The sequence below is a fragment of the Pithys albifrons genome, chromosome 12 (genome assembly GCF_047495875.1).
Source record: "Pithys albifrons albifrons isolate INPA30051 chromosome 12, PitAlb_v1, whole genome shotgun sequence".
Taxonomy (NCBI): Eukaryota; Metazoa; Chordata; class Aves; order Passeriformes; family Thamnophilidae; genus Pithys; species Pithys albifrons.
In genome coordinates this window covers 2805956-2829546 of record NC_092469.1, presented here as the reverse complement: position 1 = coordinate 2829546, position 23591 = coordinate 2805956, and the positions used below count along the sequence as shown (strand labels likewise).

Here is a 23591-nt window from a genome sequence, read left to right as displayed (position 1 = left end):
AGTTGAAAATCCTGACTTAGGTTTTAAGCTCCTGAAATTATTTATGAAGGCAATTAAGCCTCCTGTTCATACTGCCAGAAATAAAGGACTAACCAGTGTATTTACAGCTCCCAGAAGGGCAGTGGCAGCCCAGGTGAGACAAGTCTACACAACATTTCCTGCAGCACTTCCCACGGAGGGCACAGCCTGCAAACCAGTCCAAGAAGGCTCCCCCACGCCCCTGCACTTTGGGAAGAAGTGGCATCCAGAAGAGTCTGTTGGAAGAGGGAAGTGCCCCATCCCCTGCCATAGCGAGTGCCAGCTGTCTGCACAGGGGCTGCTCACACGGCTCCCCCAGGGAACACACCGAGCCACAGCACCGGGGCAGGACTGTCTGAGGGGGCTGGAACCTTGTTCATTAGCAGGAATTTCCCTTGTCTGGCTGCTCAAATGGAATTACACATAGAGAGAAAGGAATCTTAGAAAGTGGTCTGTATTTCTCTTCATTTTGCTCACCTCCTCTGCTTTACAGCAGCAACAAGGTCTGGCCCTGAGAACATGGAGAACAAGCTGTCTCCGTTAGCTGAGGAGGTCTCATCACTTGAGCTGGCAGAGTCCCCTTGAGCACCAGACCAGCTATTTGTCACATCACTGCAAGACAAAGAGTTGTGTTAGTCCTTGTATTTACAGTGCCTGGCCCAGACTGTGTGCCCCAGCTGTGCTGAATCTGTCACAGGTGATACCTCAGAGAACTAAGAAATTCCAATACTTGGTGCCAGTAATACAGTGACCCCTTCTGAGTGGTCACATTAACTGCTTTTTCTGTTACAGGCTCTTTATATATACATTTTACTAAAATAATAATGCCAATTAAAAGTGTCTCTCCTGTTCAGGAAGGAGGAACAAGTGATGCTTGGGTTTGGAACCAGGAAGCACTTGACTTCACTGCAACCCATACCTGTCCTGCTGGTTTGAGCCACAGCTGTTACACTGTGCACAAAGGGACAGGACCTTGAAACTCTTCTGTTGGAGTAAATAGCTGTGATTTGGAAGAGACCAAGAGCTACTCCGGTACTTGCCATAAGGTACCTGCCTTTTAGTAACAAGATTAAGTGGCTGAAGTCTGGAAAACTTAATTCAGTCAAGCACTGTGACTTTGACAGCATCACTTTTCATCAGAACCACATCTTAAAGGTTTTCAAAACATTCAAAGCAAACAATGCATCTGTGCTATGAATTCCTTATTTCCTCTGGAGCCACAGTTGGTGTCGGTGCCCCTCTAAAGATGACATCAAACATGTCAGTGCCTCAGGATCAGCGAGACAGGAGGGGCTCAAATTGCTCACTCCTGACATAACCAAGTGCAGCTTCCACAGATGCTGCAGCCCCTGGAACACACACCTGGTGTGCCCACATCCTGCCCAGCCTGGGTGCAAAGTGCTCGCCCCATCTCTTACCCCTCTGCGAAGTAGTCGGGGAAGGGCCACGTCTTGTGTGGCTCGTCGGGCAGGGGCCAGTTGGCGCGGGCGGCGCTGGGCCGGCGGACGTGCTGCGCCTGCCTCTTCTGCTGCATGGCCTGGTTCACCCCCGCCACGTAGCGAGCAAACTCGGGGTCAGAGCCAACTGAGGGCAGAAACCAACAGGGTCAGTGCTGACATTCGGCTCTTTGTGCTGCACTTACCCCTCCTTTAATCCGTTAGGCTTGGCCGTACCCCACGGGAAAACGATTCCTCCCTGATGACACACGGCAGCCAACAGTCAGTACCTCTTCACAGCACAGTGAAGGACACGGAACAGGAAATGTTCTACAGCAAGTACATACCCAGCATCTGCCCTGGTTAATAATTAGCACATGGGAGGACACCCTTGCATCCCATCAGGGAAGCAGTGTTTGTACTGTGATCGTGTCTGTGCACTGAAAGGTCCAATATCCACCAGCAGACACCGACGGATTTAAAGCCTGTACATTTATGCATGCTCAGAAAAAAAGCACATTCCCATTGATAGCTGATGCCAGAGTGCAATATGACTTCCAGCCATGCTGTGGTCCAGCTTACTTGGGAAATCAGAACATCAGATGGTTCATATTAGAACACAGCACCCCAAAACTGCCCACTCCTACAAGGACCAGCTGATTCTGAAAACATTCTGATCCTGACCTACAGAACATGTCAGCGTGAGAATCATATTTACAGAAAAAAGCAATAATCTAAAAATTCTTCCATTCTTCAAGTGCTTTATGTGTCCCAAGCATCTGGTGAGGGATGAGCATGATCTTGAGCAGACACAGCACAAGCCTTAATGCAAGTGTGTTTCAGATGCTGCCTGACAGAGCGAGCGGCTGCTGGATTAGGAGGAACACTGGTACGAGTCGGTGTACTTGAGTTTCCACAGCTTCTGCTTCCTGTTGCCTTTTTTTCCCTTCCCTGATAAAAACCTTTGCAATCTGACTGGAGTTATGGAAACTGTCTGTTCCACATGCACATGACTGCAGTGGGAAGTTCAGAGCTCACCAGGCTCAGCCTGAGGAACACCCAACGAGCACACACAGCTCGGGGAGCAGGAACCTCTTTCCTCTGACTGCTCCCTACATCCCATTCTGCATTTACAAGAGAAGTTTCCTTGTTTTCATCCAACACATCTAGAAAAGAGCTCCACAGTGTTTTGTGGGATGCAAATGAAAAGGACAGGGAGGGAGGCAATTTGTTTCTCTGCATCCTGTACCACCTTAGCATGGGACAGAGCTGTGACAGCTGCCCTGAAATGAAACACCCCACGAGTGCTCCTTCTCCCTCTGAAATCTCAACACATCCTCTTCAGGTGAGGCTGGAAGCCACAAGGCCCCTCAGAGCCAAGGAGAGTCTGCATGGGTTCTGAAGGGCACCCAGGCTCTTTACCTGTGGATGGCATTCAGTGCTAAATTACTGGCAAAATAAAACCCTGTGTTAACTTTTGCCTCACTAAAAACATGCCAGGTGAACAGCTTCTTATCAGATAGTTTTTACTTCCAAAGACTTGGAGTTATCAACATTCCTTCTGCTAGTTCTTACTGCAACATTCCTTCATCGAGTTCTTACAGGTGATGGAAGTACTGCAGAATACATTTTTGGTTGTTAGTTAAGCCTTTGACATGGAAAGCCACCAAGTTTATAAATTATTAGTAGATTTGCATCTGAAAAGAGACTTTTTAATAAATATTTTTAGAGTCTGAAAAAGTAATGTGATTTGTCTCAAATTACAAATGTACAGTCCGAGGAAAGCCTGGAAATGAAAAAGTGTTTTGTGTTTTAAAGCTTTTTGTACTTCAGTAACTAAAGCTTAGACTGAGAATTCCTACATCACAGCTCAGCCTGGCAAGTTTTATGAAGAAAAGTTATGTTCCCAATGGAAGAGTCTGCTCAGTTGGAAGGGGTTTTTTGTTTGGCTTTCATTTTTTAAACTCCAGATCTGTGGAAAGTACCATTTACTGAATCACTACAACTGTAGAAGTGTAATCCACTGAGCACCATTTATGAGCTTGAGCAAGTCACCTTTTCAGAGTGTCACTTCCCATGTCCTTGATACTCATCAAATGGAACAGAACAAGTAGTTTTACACAGACTGAAAGCAAAATACTACAGAAATATAATGGATTCAAAATGCTGAAAATGGCAGTTCTTTGTGTACCTGCTTTCCTTTCCCTACATACACACAGATTTAGTGCTTACTAAAAATAATTTTGCCCTTCTTTAAAGGTTGTGATAATCCTTGTCTATACCAGACATATGTTTATGTAAGATTATGCTAATTCAGACTTAAAATTGTTAAGCAATAACACAACTATGATGCCTATTTTTGCCTTATAAACTCCACTGATTTATCAACAAAGCTGAAAAAAATAAGAATTACAAGTCCAAGGAGCTGTGTCAGACCCACACACTGCAATCCCAGGGCAGTGCAGAGCTCTGGGGTCAGACCCACACACTGTAATCCCAGGGCAGTGCAGGGAGCTGTGTCAGACCCACACACTGCAATCCCAGGGCAGTGCAGGGAGCTGTGTCAGACCCACACACTGCAATCCCAGGGCAGTGCAGGGAGCTCTGGGGTCAGACCCACACACTGCAATCCCAGGGCAGTGCAGGGAGCCCTGGGGTCAGACCCACACACTGCAATCCCAGGGCACTGCAGGGAGCTGTGTCAGACCCACACACTGCAATCCCAGGGCAGTGCAGAGCTCTGGGGTCAGACCCACACACTGCAATCCCAGGGCAGTGCAGGGAGCTGTGTCAGACCCACACACTGCAATCCCAGGGCAGTGCAGGGAGCTGTGTCAGACCCACACACTGCAATCCCAGGGCACTGCAGAGCCCTGGGGTCAGACCCACACACTGCAATCCCAGGGCAGTGCAGAGCCCTGGGGTCAGACCCACACACTGTAATCCCAGGGCAGTGCAGGGAGCTGTGTCAGACCCACACACTGCAATCCCAGGGCAGTGCAGAGCTCTGGGGTCAGACCCACACACTGCAATCCCAGGGCAGTGCAGAGCCCTGGGGTCAGACCCACACACTGCAATCCCAGGGCAGTGCAGGAGCCCTGGGGTCAGACCCACACACTGCAATCCCAGAGCAGTGCAGAGCCCTGGGGTCAGACCCACACACTGCAATCCCAGGGCAGTGCAGGGAGCTGTGTCAGACCCACACACTGCAATCCCAGGGCAGTGCAGAGCTCTGGGGTCAGACCCACACACTGCAATCCCAGGGCAGTGCAGGGAGCCCTGGGGTGAGCAGGGGCTCCCCTGTCCTGCTCCCTCCCTGCCTGCCTCCCTCAGCAGCTCCAAGAACACTGCAGCACCCCTGTGGCTGTGCCCCAGGCCACAGAGCTCACTCTGACACGGCAGGGGAAGCTGTTCCTGGTGCTACAGTTGGAATTACAGGACACTCTGGGTTGGAAGGGTCCCACAGGGACCATGGAATCCAGCTCTGAAGGGAATGGCCCACCCAGGGGACTGAAAACCCACCTCCTCTTGGATTCTACAGTCCATTTTAGTCTTTAGCTATTTGATTATGACTCAAATTTTATCTCACTTCCTCTTTGACAATAATCCATCTATATTTACAAGTTACTGGTGGTCCAAGCACATCTGGCAAACCTCCTGGCACTTCCTTTTGGTCTCCTAACCCTTTGACATCCAAGCTTTGCGCTGCAGACCCAGCTGTAGAACAGGACCCAGCATGACTCCCATGGAATTGCAAAGTAATGGAGGGGAAATGTGGGGTTATGAGGAAGATTCATCACTGTATCTCCATATTACAAGAATGGTAAAGAGCAGGAAGAGTCATTTCGGGAAGAGGGAAAATACCTGAGCTCAAGAATTTGATTTTAAACCATTTTACAAATTAAGAATAGGAGGAGCACCATCTGCAAGTATCTTTCCAGTACTTTGCTGTGGTCCATATAGGAAAGGTCAGAACTCCTATAACTGGGACAAGAAACAAGGAATTGGTTCTCATGCTTGCTTATTAATGAAAGTTGCTTGTACTTTAAGATCAGCCTCTGTTAAAAAAAGGAAACAGGCACCCACACAAATCCCTGCCTGCCTTGGCCAGCACCCTCACATGTGGTGGGCAGCACAAGGAAATGAGCTATTGCCAGCAATATTTCACAGTGTTCTTTGTACAAGGACCCTTACAAATGGCATAGTAAAGAAAAAGGCACACACCTGCAGGGTCAAAAGGCAGGATTTCTCCCAACATCCCAAACACTCCATCAGTTTGGTCACGATTTGGCCATGTGTTGTTTCTAGGTCCTTGTGGTTTCTGTCCTAACATCTCTGACATCATATTGTCCATATAGCTGCTCACAAGACCCAAGCTGTACAAATCAGAGCTTAAGTCTGAAAAACCAGGATTGTTCCACTGGTTTATATGAGACAATCCAGTTCCAACAGCCTGGGCTTGCTGCTGTGAAGAATTACTGAGCCATTTGGCAGGTACACGTTGCTGTGGTCCAATAGGTTGAAGCAAGTGTTGGTAATACTGCATTTGCTGCTTCTGGGGCTGCTGCTGCTGGGCCAAGGCTTGCTGAGGAGGATGCAGGGCGGGGTGGGACATGGCCTGGGGCTGCTGCTGCACCGCCCCTGCCTTCTGTTCCGCTGCTGTGGAGGAGGCCACAGAGTTCCTTCTCTTCACCAGCGGAGAAGTCTGCTGGGACTTGCCCATGTTAAAACCAGACAAGAAGTCTATGACATCCTGCATTTCTTGGTCAGTTGGTAGGTTCATCCCTTTGTCGTCCTTGCCCTCCTCTGGCTTGAAGCAGCTGTCCCTCCTGTCCCCCAGGCCCCCGTTGGCCAGGTGTGTGCCGTGTGCCGGCTCCGCGTGCCGCGCGAAGCCACCGCTGCCCAGCACGCTCTGCAGCCGCGCCTCCTTCGCCTTCTCCTCCGACCCGCAGCTGATGAACACGTTCTTGGAGGGCGTGCTGGGGATGGAGTAACTCCCAGTGCTACTGGTACTGCTGCAGGAAGTTTTTTTTGTAAACCGCGAGGTCAGTTTGGAGAATGTCTTTTGCAGACCCCCTGAAGGTTTGCTTCCGTTGCCTGAGGGCAGGTCCACCTGGTTCCCGAAGTCTGAGAGCTCCCGCTGCAGCTGGATCTGGATACAGGGCAAGGCTTGCTCCCTGCGGCAACAAAACCACATGTATCAAACCACCTGATACATAACGGGGCTTGCACTTTGCAGGAAAACGTGTGTTTGGATAACAGAAAGAAACAACACCAAAGACTGCCAAGTTCATCAGCTGCTTCTTGTGGTAACTGCAAATTATTGCTTGTATTTGCAATACTTTACATTCCTTAAGAAAATTCTAATTGTGCTTCTAGACCCAGATGGAGACTAATTTAATACAAATCAAGTATTTGTACAAGAGAAACAAACACTTTTGTCCCTTGTTTAACTCTTGTTTTTCTCTTCTGACAAGCTGGTACTGTCAAATTCAACAGTGACAGCTTAGTTTAAACTAAGCAAGTGGAGTGTGGGGCTCAGGAGGCCACGTACCTTCCCTCCTTCCACCGGTGTATGTCGAACACAGCGGTGTAGAGCACATCCACCAGCCCCAGGGTCTTCTCCGGATCCAGACTCCTCTGTAGCAAGGACATTGTTGCTGGATCTTCTTTCAGACACCTGTAATCATCAAGTTTAAATTAAAAATCAGAACGTTCATTTTTTACCCTAAATAATCGTGCCACATCAGTCACAGAACAGAAGGCCAAGGGCTGCACTCCGGCAGCACCGCACGAGAGTGCCGGGGGCCCCCTGGGGCTGCAGCAGAGCAGGTCCTTCCTGCTGAGGAACACACGCCTGGGCCAGCTGGACAGTCAACGATACGGTGTATTTATATCGCGATTGTCGGTGAGCTCCCGAGCAGGCACCGTCGGGACACGTCGGGAACAAACACCGAGCCCGACACCAGCCGGGGCTGGTTCCGCATCCCGCATCCCGGGGAGATGCCCCCGGGCTGGGAAGGTGCGGGGCCGGGGCATTCCCCTCGGGGCGCGGCATTCCCGGGGCGCGGCATTCCCGCACGGAACGAGTCCCCCGCGCTGCCGCCGCGCGGCACCAGGAGGCGCCGGACCAGCGCCGGGAAACGGATGCTCGGGAACACCAGGCGAGTCCTGGGGAACAACGGCACAGGGGGAGTTCGGGGGAACAACAGCACCGGGAGAGTCCTTTTGGGCAAACAGCGTATCGGAAGACACCCAGGGAAACACCATCGGGAGACTCCTTGTCGGCAAAAACAGAATCCCTGAACATGCTGAGCTGGAAGGGACCCACCAGGATCAACTCCAACTCCTGTCCCTGCCCAGATCCATCCCCAGGAGTCACAGCCTGTGCCCCAGAGCATCATCCAAACACTCCTGGAGCTCTGGCAGCCTTGGGGCTGTGCCCACTGCCCTGGGGAGCCTGGTCAGTGCCCACCACCCTCTGAGGGTAGAGCCTTTTGCTGAGATCCAACCTGATCCTGCCCTGACACAGCTCCAGCCATTCCCTGGGTGCTGTCCCTGGTCCCACAGAGCAGAGATCAGTGCCTGCTCCTCCCAAGGAAGTTGTCCCTGCACTGAGGTCTCCCCTCAGTCTCCTTTTCTGCAGCTGAACACACCAAGTGCCCTCAGTGCCCTAACATGGTGCCCCTCCAGGCCCTTCCCCATTTCTGTGTCCCTCCTTTGGACACTCTCCAATGGCTCAATCTCTCCCACTGTGTCCCCCCAAACTGCCCCCCATGGCAGCTGAGGCTGCCCCAGAGCAGAGCAGACTCCTCCTGGCCACGCCATCCCCACAAGGACAGGCTCCCTCAGGAAGGAGGCAGGTGAACAAAGTGTGTTGTACTGAAGCTCCTAACACTGAATGCTTCAAAGTAAGAGAGGAGTGTTCTAATTCCAAATCACTGCTTTGAACAGGGAGAAATCCTCCCTCAAACTGCAGATTAACCCTGCCCTTCTTTCCCAGGCAATCAGCTGAACTGGCAGGAACAGCAGCTCTCGGAGCCCAAGCCATGACAGCACTTTAAGAACAGCCCAGCAAAGAAAGAGCAAAGGCTCTGACATGAACTCAGCTCATTCCTGGCCTTCCTGAGCTGACAGCTGGGACCTGCTGGGGAGCAGCACAACAGGAACACTCTTAGATTATTATTTTTTAAGCTTTCTGCTTCATCATCAAGCTTTTACTTTTGCTTTCAGTCTCAGTGCCCCAGCACTGCCTCTCCTGTGTTGCCTCCTGCACAGCCTGTCAGGAATGGAGGTGTTGGAACAGTTCAGATAAAGAACTTAAGGAGGCCATACCATAATTGTGCAGCATTCTCTTTCCATCTGTACTGCAACAATCTCCCCCATACATTTCAGTCATAATCTGCAATACAGGATTTTTATTTACCAAGTTGATGGAACTTGCACCACAATTCTTGATCCTTCTAAACTTATCTGAGGAGCATAGGCTTCTTTATTTTCAATCTGTGCTGTGTCCACAACCACCTAGCAAATAAAATGAAAATAAAAGCAAAATTATTTTAAGAATTAGTTCTAGTTATTTCATCACCCCTCTAGTCAAGCTGCAATAGTCTCATCTCCGAGCCATGCTACAGGTACAAAAAATAACCAAATAAAACCAAACCGACTCACAAAATCATTGGAAGTTTATTGACATTTCAATATATATTGTTAAAATAACATAAAATTAGCTGGGCACAGTAACCTGTACCTCTCCTCAGTTCCACACGGTAGGTAAGCATCACTCCACAGTTCCAGCTGCTTTGCCTCACAGCTGGTGGCTCTCAATGGCTCCACACAACAGCCCTTACACTTGAGAGGTTTAGCACAGTTATGACTTTAATAGCTCCCAAACACCTATTTAGCAAAATATTTTACATCATTTAACTCCAGTGCATAGTATAATATAGACAAGTAGTATTCAGCTGGAAACCCTTCACAGAGCTCAGAATTACAAAATTCCACACCACCATTTCTCCCTTTTACCCAATGAAACAGTACTACCATTAATTCCCAATTATACAGAGAGAAGAAAAGTGACTGTTCAGTTTGTTGAATTCTGAGCCATATCACAAAGACATGTGGAAGACAAAAGTCTTGAAAAACCAACCCTTTGCCATGACCCTTTCTTTTTACAGAATGGAGGAGGGATGGAGTCACTTCAGCTTCATTTACCCTCTAATACCAGTGACAGTAAGTTCCATATTTGGTTCATGTTTCTGTTGCTGTCCAGTCTGTGTGGGTTGGCCTTTTTGATCATTTCCATAATTTCCTATTTTGGTCATGCTGAACCAGCAGCTTTTTGGCAGCATCAGCAGTCCTTGCTTCAGTGACTAGCAGATTAGCTGCACCATTTATCCTTGCACTGGCAAAAGTCCTCTGGTACAAATGAGCCTCGGGGGATGTTTCTGACTTTTGCCATCACCCAGACTACACCAGTTCTGCTTCTCACTGGTTGTGTACTACTGGCTATGGAAACATGTGAAACATGAATAATGCTGGAAGTCTCTCCTCTCCCACTTGAACAAAACCACCCAAGGACACTGGAACACAATTATTTCCCACCTTTCAGATATTTTAGCATAGGGCCTTTCATTTCCCCCAGCTGACTCCAAGCACGTGCCCAAGTTTATTCAATCCTGACTAACATGTCTAAACCTGGTGACAAAACACCACATGATCATCCACTCATGAAAATACCTCTCATTTCACCACAGGACAACTCCATCACTCTTTTCCTTGTATTTGTAATTTTAATTTTATGCAATTTGGTAATGTGCAATTCAGCTCTACTGCAATGATTGCTATGATAAGGAGAGATGTAATTAGGAGTGATTGTTCTCAGCTCCCAAGAAAAACACAGTCTGCACCTCAGACCTTCAGTCATCAGAGCTAAAACTCTGGTTAGTGCAGAGCTGTGTCAGCTGCTGGCAGTGGGGAAGAGCAGTGCCCAAGGTTTGCTTTGCTGGGGGGTCCCCTGGATGTACCTTCCTGTCTTCCCTTGGAAAAAAGGTTTACATTTCTTGAGTTTACATCCCTCAGAGTTAGGACATCTGGGATTTAAACATTACCAGGAGATTTAGTGCTCCTGCAAAGCATGTTGGTGTTTGCTATGGGAAGATCTACTAGCACAGGACAGAGAGGTGTAACTGTTGACCTCTTTGCAATTCAAAGTTTTACTACGTCCACTCATCCTCCAAATCCAACCATTTTAATCCACGTTATTTTTATTCATGTAGATTTCCTTGTCTGACCCAGATCTGAAAATACAATCCTTATTACACATATGCTAAGGTAAGAATTGAAAATCCACACTTCAAATTATTTCTTATGCTAAAAAACTGCAGCCCAAAATGACCAAGCAAATGACGTCACATCTCATTGTGCCTTCCACACTTAATGAGTCTCTTCTCAAAAGGCACGTGGAAAGAAAGGCTAAACCAGCAAGACTGTCAAATAATGTTCTTTTTTGAATTGGGCATTGAAGGGGCAGATTTACAGACAGTTCTGACCGACTGCAGACAGCTCCGTGTCTCAGCAGCAAAGCAGAGCTGCGTCACCTCGTGCCATGAGTCACTGATCTGCTCCTCACAGAGCACGCTGAACACAAACACTGTCCCTCCCTGCTGTGCTTACGGAACAGCTTCCTGTGCCTCACACGGCCATTGTTCTGCCCCTACAGGTGCTTCCTCTCCCACTTCCACCCAAGGAACGCTTTACACACGCAAATTACAACTCCTTGTCATTGCACGAGGCTACACAGGAGTGTCATTGTATAAGTTGCAAAAAACAATGTAAAAATGTAGTAAGTTTCAAAAAATCACGTCACCTGGTCTATAAAGGAAAACCTCAACCCTCACAGCCCTCTCTAAAGGGTAATGAATCAAAGTGAGAACAAGTGAAAGAGAGAAGGCTTGCAAGTCTCCTGTCCTGTGCACAGCTCATTGCTGTGCCTTTCACTAGTGGGACCTGATACTTTCAGATACTGAGGTTCATGCAAAAATCTCTGGAGACATTCAGGATTCAACACAAGCAAAATTCCAAGTACCAGCACAGCCATTTGGGAGAATGTGTAAGTAAGTTCTGTGCTGACATTCTGCCAGTGTGATGCCAGACCTGAGGAATGTCAGTGCCCCAATTACCAGCAGGTCTAACTGGTCACGTCCAGACTGGGGACAGCAGATTTCCTGACTCCTGAGCCCAGATGTGCCTCAGGCCTCTCCTCAACCCTCATCAGGGCAGGACCTGGGTGTGCACAACCTGCAACCCCCTGAAAGGAAGCGGTGGAAGGTACAGCCTCCTCCCAGCACTCCTCATGCAGACACTGGGGAGCCAAGGGCTGCTCCAGAGCCAAAGCCAACTCCCACAGGGCTGCTGAGAAACTCCCTCCCAGCCCCATTTCCTGCACCTTGCTGCTGACTCCCAGCATCCTGCCACGAACTGTGGCAGCTGAAGGCATAATCCCACTTAAACACATCCTTTTGTCTAGTTCTCACTGTATTTATTAATATTTAATACATGTTTTCCTTGAAATTGAATTTGATCAATCCTACTATTCCACAGTTTCTTCCAGCCCCTGCAAAGACACCCCCTCCTCACATCTCCCTGTGAAACTTCCTCAGACAAAGCACCACCAGCTCCTCTCCCAAAGTCCCTGTACCTCAGTGAGGCAAGGACTGACAGCAGGGGCACTGATACTGAGGGTTTGCCCCTTTGACTTTAGGCTGCCTTTATAAGAAAAGGCAGCTGAACTCCAGTGTAATTTGAACCTACTTCTCTAACAGGTATTTAATATTATGGGAGTAACCAAGATCTGGTATCTGGTATCAAAGGAATGCTGAGGCAGAAATACCTGACAAACTGATGATTTAAAATTTATCAGTCACCATTACTGGAGAATCTACCAACAGTACCAAAGCACATGGTTTAACTAACTAGGATGGGAGGTCTGTCTCTTAATTAGCTGTGTGACACTTGACAGAAACTGTCACAGGCTACAGTGCACCTTTATCCTTGCACCTCCTTCCTCTCCCAGGGCAGTCTTGTCCCCACTCACAGCAGCCCAAACACAGCCTGTGTGCCGTGAATGGACACTTCACTCAGTGAGGAGATGGCAATAATTAGTTATGGGAGCACAAATGCACCTTCTTATCAGAGCATGTTCCAAGCATCTGTTTCTATCAGCTGCTTAGATACTGTAAAACCCACTGGGTTTTCTCCCTCAAGAACACACCTGTCTACAGCATTTACTGGCTGTGACCTCTGCTGGAGATGTCAGAGAGCATCGCCTGGTGCAGAGGAAGCATTACATGCCGACTTCCTGGGCTATGCTGGGCAGGAAACTCAATCAAGGCAGAGAGGAAATGAAACAGAGCAGCTTTAGAAGCTAATTTGAGAGGGGAGTGGATGTGTGTTTGGTTTTGTTTTTTTTTTAAATATGGTCATTATAGATTTGAAAATACATTTCTATATCCCTATGAATTGTAAGTTTCATTTCTTCTGTTCTCTCTACTCATGGAGACTACAAAGCACCCAGTGCATTCTTCTGTCCCTGTCACCTACAGACCTCCATTCCACAAGGACACACTTTGCTCAGAGACCAAGTGAACTGCAGGGCTACAAATGGAGACACACAGAGTGAGACACTGCAAGTTCATTCCCAAACTCCGGCACATGCAGTTTCTCCCCAGGATGTTCAGGGAAGGCTTTCCCCGCTCAGCCTGTCCCCAGGCACTCACCAGTCCAGCCTGGCCGAAGAGCAGCTGCACAGCAGTCTTGCAGGCCCCCCTCCAGGTGGAGGGGCACACCTGGTTGAGCACGTCGGTGACGGGGCAGTCGTCGCGGGGCGTCAGGCCGTTGTGGCACCCGGCCTCCTTCAGCAGCTGCAGCATCGTGTGCTGGAACACACAGAGAGGCTGCCCATGGCACACACCCGGGGAGCACCCGCCCCCCGCAGGGCCCTGTGCCCGCTCTGCACCTCCCCAGCCAGCTGTGCCCTCCGAGCAGGCCTGCGTGACTGCACTACAGCAATATGGGAGATGGGCTCTGCTCTCTGGGACATGGCACTCCTCCAAAACCACAAACGGGATTTGGGCTTGTATTCTTGCAAACCAGTCTACACAAAACTACAAAAGCGCTGCAAAGACAACAGAAAAGCAACACTTTGAGCCATGAATTGTTTCTGCTCTTTCAGGAGCAGAGAAATGGGCTTATCCAAAGAAAAGGTGGAAGGGATGATTAAAATTGCCCAAATTACTTCTGAAGGGATATATTTCCCATTTGTTTGTACTGAATATACAATTTTAAATTACTATTACAACATTGATTCAAGTTTGCAAGGAGACATCAAAAGGTGCTCTGTTACAAAGTACCTTTTCCAGTACCTCCCTTAGCACCAGGCTGGGCCAGACTCACTCTGGCACCCAGGAAGATGAAGGCTCTCAAGGACATCACCTGGCTGGGGAATCTGTAAGGGCTCACTTTCCTCTGCACTTCTTGAGACTTAACCCACCTGTTTTCAAGCAGTTCACAGAAGCTTCACTGCCTCCTACACTTCTGTGCCTGTGCTGCTCCCACACTGGACTGGAATTGCCCAGGTGGTTAAAATGTTATCAGGAATAGGCGTGGACCTACAATGTTATCAGTGCTGTGTTTCCACACAAGTCAGGCAGAAAAAAACCACTTTTAAACACAAGTTTGGCACTGACTGCACCTCTATTGCTGTTGTTCTCTAAATTTTAAGGAGTTTGACTCTCCCTCCCCCTCAGCTTTGCTCCTGGGGTTATTTGGGGTTATTACCGTTTTCAGCTTCAGGTTTTCTGCTGCAGACTCGTTAAAGGAGATTCCTTTCAGAAAATGGGACCCAATCTGGACAGGGACAGTGGGCAGCTCACACTGAATGGGCTGAGGTGGAGTCTGTCTCCTTCCTGTCTGCTGGGCTTCAGCTTCACTGCAACAGCCCTGTGGTGAGCAAGAACAGATCAAACAGAAGAAATTCAGACATTACAAAATCCTAACCTCAGTCCATTTTTTCCTTTATTTTAAATAGCTCTTTTCAAGGTGGGGAGGGATGAAAGAGAACAGGTTTAGCAGATCCTACCTGAAGACTTGCTTCAATAGCTTTTGGGTTCAAGTGGAAGCCAGCCTTCATTGCATATTCACAGTGGCCCAAACTCTCCAGAGCCACTTTGTAAGCCTGACATGAAACACAACATTGAGACGGCACAGGCACAAGAGCAGGTGAGCAGTGGCCGTGTCTGGATCAGACAGGGACTGGCACAGGGACTGACCCCACTCACCGCTATGGCACACACACATTTGTCATCAAAGATGCCAAGGCTGTCACTCCCAAACCCCTCTGAGCTGTCTGTGGGACACCCTTCTGCAGGGACACCCCTCCTGCAGGGACACCGACACCCCTCCTGCAGGGACACCGACACCCCTCCTGCAGGGACACCCACACCCCTTCCTGCACTCACACCCCTCCTGCAGGGACACCCACAGCCCTCCTGCAGGGACACCCACAGCCCTCCTGCAGGGACACCCACAGCCCTCCTGCAGGGACACCCCTCCTGCAGGGACACCCACACCCCTCCCACAGGGACACTCCTCCTGCAGGGACACCCACACCCCTTCCTGCACTCACACCCCTCCTGCACTCACACCCACACCCCTCCTGCAGGGACACCCCTCCTGCAGGGACACCGACACCCCTCCTGCAGGGACACCCCTCCTGCAGGGACACCGACACCCCTCCCACAGGGACACTCCTCCTGCAGGGACACCCACAGCCCTCCTGCAGGGACAGCCCTCCTGCACTCACACCCCTCCCTGGCCCACTCCCTGTACTACATCCATGAAAGCAGCAGACTTGAAAAGCACCTGCAAAGCACTGTCAATCTTCATGTTTAGGTCCTTGAGCTGGTGCTCAGGGATGGCCACACTCTGTGAGCAGAACAGTTGCTGAACTTCAATTCCTGCCAAACACCCATCACAGCCTCTTTCTCGCAGCCGAGATGTGGCCTGCAATGTGAAACAAAAATCCAGTGTAAACAGGGGCAACATTAAACCAGCTCAAGCTTAATTCCATTTCAAAACAAGACAAAAAGCCCCCAGAGTTCAAAACCTCCTATAGGAGCTGAGAAGCAGCAGCTGGGGAAGGACCTGGAGGAGGAGACTGTTTATTGTAGCTCACTGAACCTCTCCCTGCTGCTTTGGAAGTGCAGCTCTCACAGCCTGCACAGTACAAGGGGGTTGCCAACAACCTGATTCACATTGTTGGCTGTCTCTATTTCAGCTCTCTCAGCACAGGGACCCTGTGGCACACACCACACCATGGCTGTGGTTACCAGAGCAGGGACTCAGAACTTCAACACAAACTTGCCACATAAACAGAACAGATGTTAAACCACGTGCACAAACACTCCTGCCCACAGAGGATGATACAGTTGATAAAATTATGGGTGGTTACTGCCACTCAAGACGAGCCACACAATGCTCAGATCAGCTCAGCACAGCAAGAAAACAGCTTTGTGGGACATGATTTTGAAAAACAAGAACTATGAAAAGCCAAATATCGAGTTTAAACTGTAAAATCCTACACCACTGAGCAGGGTAAGGCAAAGGAAGCTTATTTTCCAGCCTAGGCAGGAGCAGGCTGCCCACACTGGGGATCCTGGTACCACAGCCAGTGCACACACACGTGGCTCACACATGCACAGTCACTGCATTTCCCAAAGCACTTCTTAAAGAGGAAAAACAGTTCTGGGCTGCTGAAAAAATACCATCTTAAACCTTGTTCTGAAACAGCATCATGTTCTTCTGCCAAGAGGCTGATTTTATAGGGAAATAATGGGTTGCCTTTCACTCCAGAAATAAAAATTTGAAAAGATTTGGTATTTCAGATCTGCCTTCTATCAAAATTACCTGTATATCAGTCTCCCTATATCTGTAAGAGAGAGCAATTTTATATATTCACAGCACACAGATTTTTCTTATCCTATTCTAATACCTCACACAAACACTCCAAACCAGTTACTTTTAGTTAATCATAAAACCCAAGAAGTTTCACCTATTTTTCTGGAACTAGGGAGAACCTGCTTTTGTTCCTTTCTCCTCCCCTTGCATGTTTAATACAGGATTTGATTAGTGTAACACCTGTACTGAACTATTTTGAAGAGCAGGTTTCACAGACAGAAATAGCTGAAGAGGGTTGTTAGAAGGCAAAACAGAAAGTTAAGGTCCCAGATCTGCAAATCCAATTTTAGTTTTAATCACATTTTAAACTAATGTGATAGCAATTTACAGGGCATTTCTAGAAACTGAAATAAAGAGCCAAGTATATTACACATAAAATTAACTATTTTTATGCCAAAGGAGTACAGCTGTTACAGAACCAGACCTGTTAGGATTATCTCTAGTACACCCAAGGCACTCCCAAATCCCTATTTTATCCAGTGAAATAAATTTATGCTGCAGCAGAAATGCCAAAGAATTGCTCTGCACTCAGAGTTCTGAAGGAACCTCCTTTGCTTTCCTGTCCCTCGCAGGTGGTGGCAATAAATGGAGACCTTACAAGATCTCCAGTCAGTGACTAACAAGTTGGGCTGGAAAAGCACCTGCTCCAAGAGCCCTGAATGTAGGGAAACCACCCTCTGTGTCTGAATCCACTCTGCTCCATCACTCTGCAGACTCCAACAGTGCCAGGGAAAGCACAAAACCTCCTAAACCTGAATCTCTTTGCTAAGCACCTTTTTGGCTGGCAAAGTAGGGGTTCCACAGATGGCACATGTTTGTGAAAATACAAGGGCAGAGAGGGGCACACTGAAGTAAAATGGGTCACATTCCAACAGTGGATGGGTCAGACAACATCAAACTTAACACCACAAAGATAAAAGTGCTAAAAAAGTACCACAACAATTTTGAAGTATGAAATAGAATTCATGCTCAGAATTTAAAATAGACATTGTCTAAATCACTCTTCATCAAGATTTTCCTGTTTTCACTGTAACTTGTTGTATTTTTGATTTTCAATTCCCCCATCTGCCAAATCCCACTTGAACATTGCTAATTCCTTACTAATAACAACAATCTGTTTGCACTCTTTGTGCACTCCTTATGTACAATCCTGTCACAAAGAGAACTTCCCACAGGTCAGAGTGCAACACCACGTATGTGAAACTGAGACCCAGTGTCTGAAACCAACTGCACTGTCCCCCCTCCAAATGCAGCGTGTCTGTCAGATCAGGGATGTTCTTTGTTGGGGCCTGAGTTCAGGTTTCACCAAATGTAACACCAAACCCACTGTGAGCACAGCAAGGCCTCCCCACCTCTGCTGCTCCTCGCCAGGACCTGATGGCATCTTCCAGCTCGTTTGTGGGGCTCATGCTGGAGGCTCCAGTGCCACTGACGTTCTTCCTCTCCTGAGCCACAGCTTCAGCAAAGCAGGAATGTGCCACTGGCTGCACCTTCTGCAGGGCTTGGGACAGGAACTGGAAGTGCACCTGCATCACCGTCAAGAAACATCGCCCAAGTACCTGCAGGAGAAGAGACAAACCTGGTTCAGGCACAGAGAGGATTGCGTGGAGGTTTCCCTTCTTCCCTTCTGTTTGGGGTAAGGAACTATTGCGTGGAGGTTTCCCTTCTTCCCTTCTGTTTGGTGTTTGGGGTAAGGAACCAAACTCTGATCTCTTTTTATTAAAATAGTGCTTCAGATCATAAGTAACCCATGATATTTAACCATTCACTGAAAATAAGAGGTGAGTGAGCACTGGGTTCTATCAGTGAGGGGTCACCAGGCTAACCCAGGGTCATTTTCACTTCTGCACTCAGGTTATGGCCACTGGAGGAATGCAAAGCTTGCTCAGTCACTTGGCAATGTCCAGCACATGGAACCACAGAAATGGGAGCAGCACACTGTGACAAGGGCAGAGCCAACAGCAACATCCACCTGCACACACACCTGGCTGCATTTATGATAAAACCCCAAAAAGCACCAACAAAACGTGAATAATTTAAAAGCATTATCATAAAATCTGAGGAGTTTGTCCTCCCAGGGGAGCAGCAACAGGTAGGACATGGGCAGGAAAAGTCTTTTGCCCCATAACTGTGCACAGTGCCCACAGCTGCAGCCCTGGCACCTGCAGTGTCTGACAGGAACTGCTCCTGCCAGCACCAATCTGCTCTCTGGAATAGTTCACTGGAATGGGAAGGGCCGAGGAAGGGCAGGGAAGCCAAAGCTGCTGGTCCCTCCTCTGCTCCCTGGACCAAGGGCAGTACCAGCACTGGCCGGGAAGGGGTCCCAGCTCTGCACCCTGGACCCTGTCCCTGGACTGGGAAGGGGTCCCAGCTCTGCACCCTGGACCCTGTCCCTGGGTGAGGAAGGAGATCCTAGCCCTGAATCCTGGCCCCTGTCCCTGTACAGTCCCAGCCCTGCACCCTGTCCCTGCACAGTCCCAGTCCTGCCCCCTGTCCCTGCACAGTCCCAGCCCTGCCCCCTGTCCCTGCACAGTCCCAGCCCTGCCCCCTGTCCCTGCACAGTCCCAGCCCTGCCCCCTGTCCCTGCACAGTCCCAGCCCTGCCCCCTGTCCCTGCACAGTCCCAGCCCTGCCCCCTGTCCCTGCACAGTCCCAGCCCTGCCCAGAGCTGTGCCCAAAGACAGAGGTGCCTCAGTCAGGACCGAGCCCCCCAGGTGTGTCAGAGGGCTGTGGTGCAGCCAGCACGGGTGAAGGACAGGCAGAGGTGGAAGCACCAGGGACAGTGTGGAGAGCCCCCAGCACCAGGGGATGCTCTGTCTGCTCCTTTGGGTCCTGAGCAGACCAAACCTTACAACCAGGAGTAACTGGAGAGCAGCCGAGAAGCAAGTGCTTCCAAACCACTGCAGAAATATGCAAAGCTATTCCAAGTGTTTCTTTTATGGAGTTTATCACACAAAGGGTTTAAAAATGTATATTTGACTTTGATTTATTAAAAAAGATACTGCTTGAATTCCATTTTAGGAATAATTCATAAAATACACAGATAATGTACAAAGTCATCGTGCCTTGGAGCCACTAAATCATCTGGCTCATTTTCAGCAACATTCTTCTGGAATAAAAATACTCAGACACAATGATCTTCCTGGCAAGACTCTGCAGTCACACCAACAGCTATATGCATTTACTATCTACTTCAGAGGAACCAGTGGTGGCAATGCTTTTTTCCACTGCATCCAGACTCCTTTCCACATTCCATTCTGGTTCAATCACTTCCCTTCTTTGTACAAGGCACAAAATTAAACATTTTTGGTACTTTGACTGACCTCTGGAAGTGGAGTTTGCCTTATTAAAAAAAGCAGTCAGCAAACGATAAAATGAAGAAAACTCCAACTTTCCTGGCTACAAGATTAGAAAGATTTATAGGAAAATTGCAGGAAAAGGCAACTGGTGATCCGAATACTTCTGTGTAGGAAGAATGCAGTTCTCAGGGGAAGATGGAACCAGTACTCATTAGGAATTTGAAGGCGATTAAATTTCAAAGAATATTTAAGGTACAGAGGTTGAAGTTTCCCCAGCCTGGGAATAATGCTCAAAATAAACACAAAAACTAGGTTTTAAGTGGCAGCACACAACATTCCTACTATAATTTACAGTATTAAACAGCAGAGATAAATAGTACCATCTGCTTTACTGGACTTCTATTTTGTTTGAAAAACAACCTACTTCAGCCTTGCTCTGGCCTGGGTAAGGGTGGTTTTAACTGTTTCAGTTCTCACAGTGCTGGGGGGTTTGCACTCCCTTTGGATTGATGGCAGATGCCAAACTCACTCTGCTTTAAAGCTCAGGCTGGGGAGTTCCAGCTCAGAGTGTCTCAGCTGTGGGTGCCCTCCCAGCCCAGGGCTGTGAGAGCAGCACAGAATTCCTGCTGCACAGTCCCTGCAGCAGTGAGAGCACATGGATGCTCTTGCTGCAGTTACAGACATCCCCACCTCTTCTTCAGGTTTGTTTTCCCTGCCCTCCCACACAGAATGTTTGACTCTCCTGCTTTAGACCAGAATAAGCACAAACTAAACCCTACAGGCCATGCAGGAATCAAAGCTGAACTGGAATCATCACCTAGTGAGATTTTCTTGGTAGTGACAGTGTTTCCTTAAATAATTTTTTAGAATCCCTTCTATTGCCTAAACAGTGAGGTCTTGCAAACCTTTTGTTCCATGAAATGCAGCTCCAGCCCCTCGACCCCCTGACCCAGGGAGGTGGGACAGGTCTCTGTCTCAGCAGCTGAACAGCCTGGCCTAAGGGATCTGTTTGGCTGTTCAGGCAGTGGGAAACAATGGGATTCTGGGCAAGTCTCACTTCAGGCTCCCCTGTCTCTGAAACAGGCGATGAGTTTAATCAAACTGGTCCCCAACCAGCAGGAGCATCAGGTGTGTTGGGTCCCTCTGCCCCACATTCCCCTCCTAGTGGGGCACACAGTCAGCTCTGGAGTATCTCACTGGGCAAAGGGGGCACACAGTTGCCACATTTCATTGCTAAACACTCATGCCATGTAAATTCCCTGGCAAGCAAATGTTGGACAGCAGATTTTTAAAAACAGAATGGCACCAGTTATAAAATCAGGAAATAACCAGTGTCATCTCCCAGTGATAATCTGACATTGACAGCTACTACACTGCTAACTATCACTTAGCAAAGAAGAACTGAAGTGTGAAGCATTTTAAAATTAAAAAGCAGCAATTAAAATGTAAGACAAAACATTGTTTTGCTACTACAGTTCCTCAGCTCAGAAAAGTCTGAAGCCAATGCCTGCAAATCCAGGGCAAGAATAATTTAAAAACAGTTAAATTGGGCTTTACAGTGTTTGCTAAGGAAAACCTACATTTAATATTTACTCAGACATTTTTGTCTCATGAGCTTCTTGTTCAAAAATCTGAGGCTATTTTATACACATAAAAGCCAAAAATTAACTCCATTTAATACAAAACAGTATCCAAGAATGTATCTGGGCCCACTCGTGCTTCCCTGTTGTTCAGGAAGGCAACATGTACATCCCTCTCATACTCCACTTCTGAGACAACACACAAGGTCCTTATAACTACAAGTCATCCTTCCATTTTGCAGTACTGAGGCTTCTGCAAAGCTTCACAAGACAGGAGGGAATACACCAACTTTATTCCAGTTTCACTCCTCCCCAGGGATTTCCTTTAATGCTTTTATTAACAGAAGTTACAAACAGGTACAGAAAACAACATAAACATACTCTTGTTCCCCCTGATTTCCAAGCTGTTCCTCACCCATTCAGGCACAGAACACCTGAGAATTCAAAGGTTTTTGAAAGGGGAAAAGGAAAGGAAGAAAATAAAAAACAGCATTTGCATTTCTGAAATTAAGAAACCTTGGGAAACATCTGTCACCAACACTTTGATCAAGAAAAGTCACCTTCTCACACAGCCTGGCAGACAGCTCTGAACTAGCAAGCTTTGTTCTGCTAAGTAACAATAAATAAATTAAACCCCTCACCCCCAGTGCTACAAGCCCAGGTTACACACCTTTTTTAGTCCAAACCCAAGTCAGGTTACGTTCACCAAAACCTGAGTTTTCTTGGCACTGCCTTCCCTGGGACCAGAGCCCACTGCACAGATAAAAACGTGTGGCACCTCACAAAAGCCACAGCTCTGCTTCCCTTCTAAAGCCAAACCTGCTCTGCTGGGACTTCTCATTCCTCCCAAAAACATCCAGCCTGTGTTGAGGAAGGCTTAGGAAAATTTCATTTTCCATAGCTGGGCTCATGGATAAAGTCTCATTCTCATGTCCTTCTCGTGAATTTGGGGTTGTGAGTGCCAGCTGCCCTCCCAGTGCTCTGTAACACCAGAGCCCATCCCTCCAGGGGGGACTCTGGAGTGTTCTCAGGGCATGCTGAGCTGCCACTCACACACTGCACCACCTCCCAGCTCTTTCCAGACAGAGCTCCAAGTTCTTTCACTCACCTACTACTGCAAGAGCAACTCCAGACACTCCTCTGTCCCCCTCCTGTTTTCCAGGGAAACAACTACACTGCCTCACACTCTTTCCCTGTCACCTCCCTGTTCAGTAAACCCTGATGAAGTCAGACAAGCCCTTCATACTTTTGTGCTCCCATTGAGTCTTTTAATCCTGCTGACAGCTTTATGAAATGTTCACATTTCTATACATTGGGGGAAAAACCCAAACTACACTTTTTAAATTAAAATTCCAGCATCAACAGCTCAGTCTTCAAATGCCAGAAAGGCGGAGTGGGAGAGGCTCCCAGCTGGTCATGCCACTGTCCCAGCAAGGAGCAGTTTCACAGGGGTCAGTTTGGCAGGTGCAGGTTCAGCCTGTTCTGCGAGTGCTGCTCCCTGCCCTTTGTAGCAACCCACATCAATGCTCCACTAACACTACAAGGGATTTCCACAGTGACTATGGGAATCTTTCCTTCTGAACTTTAAGTTCATTGCTCCCTGCTCCACCTCACATGGACATGAAGAACAGGACACTGGGACATGTCCTGGCAGCTTCTCACACACTTGAGCAATTCTGATTTTCCTGTTAGTGTCCTCTTCTGTAGAGCCCATCCTCTCAATTTGCCTCTGCAGTCCCATTTCCTGGATGTCTGATTACCTGCTGCTCTCCTCTGGTGTCTCTCCAGCTGCCCCCTGTTCTCTAAGTGCACCAGCAGTGATGTGCACAGGCACTGCTGTGTTTAGGGCCACAACAACAAGTGGGGAGAGCTCAGAGCTCAGTTCATGGTCCTTGCAGGTTAAGGTTGTGTTAAATACACAATAACTGCCTCTCTGCACAGTAGCAACAGCATTGATTTATCACTTGCAACTGCCCAGCACTGACTCTTACCCAACACACGACTGCCATCAGCCCAGGACTGTTCTCTAGAACTGCTGCCCAGTGGGCTCCACTCTATTGCAACACTCAGCTTTCCCCTCGGGATTCCATCCCAACTGGAAAACTCACTTGTTCAGGATTATTTTTAAGTCAGCAGGTCTGACAGCATAACTTTTATCCTGTACTTTCAAGTCACTGACAAACTTAAGTCTGTTCCTGTTCTGCCCCCTGCCAAGGTCCCCCTGGAGAGGGAGCAGCTGCTCGG

At 48.4% G+C, this 23591-nt stretch overlaps 1 protein-coding gene across 2 annotated transcripts in view; it reads right to left on the bottom strand.

Moving 5' to 3' along the window:
* The window catches only part of GARRE1 (granule associated Rac and RHOG effector 1), a 61802-nt gene that overhangs the window by 4595 nt on the left and 33616 nt on the right, over positions 1-23591 (bottom strand). For both annotated transcript variants that reach the window (XM_071567204.1, XM_071567205.1), the window contains 10 exons: positions 17822-18028; positions 15375-15515; positions 14593-14688; positions 14292-14453; positions 13232-13390; positions 8881-8978; positions 7009-7134; positions 5679-6631; positions 1437-1602; positions 496-630 (listed from right to left, as the gene is read on the bottom strand). In XM_071567204.1, coding sequence (XP_071423305.1) covers positions 496-630; positions 1437-1602; positions 5679-6631; positions 7009-7134; positions 8881-8978; positions 13232-13390; positions 14292-14453; positions 14593-14688; positions 15375-15515; positions 17822-18028 — 2243 coding nt within the window. The remainder of the gene's footprint in view (positions 1-495; positions 631-1436; positions 1603-5678; positions 6632-7008; positions 7135-8880; positions 8979-13231; positions 13391-14291; positions 14454-14592; positions 14689-15374; positions 15516-17821; positions 18029-23591) is intronic.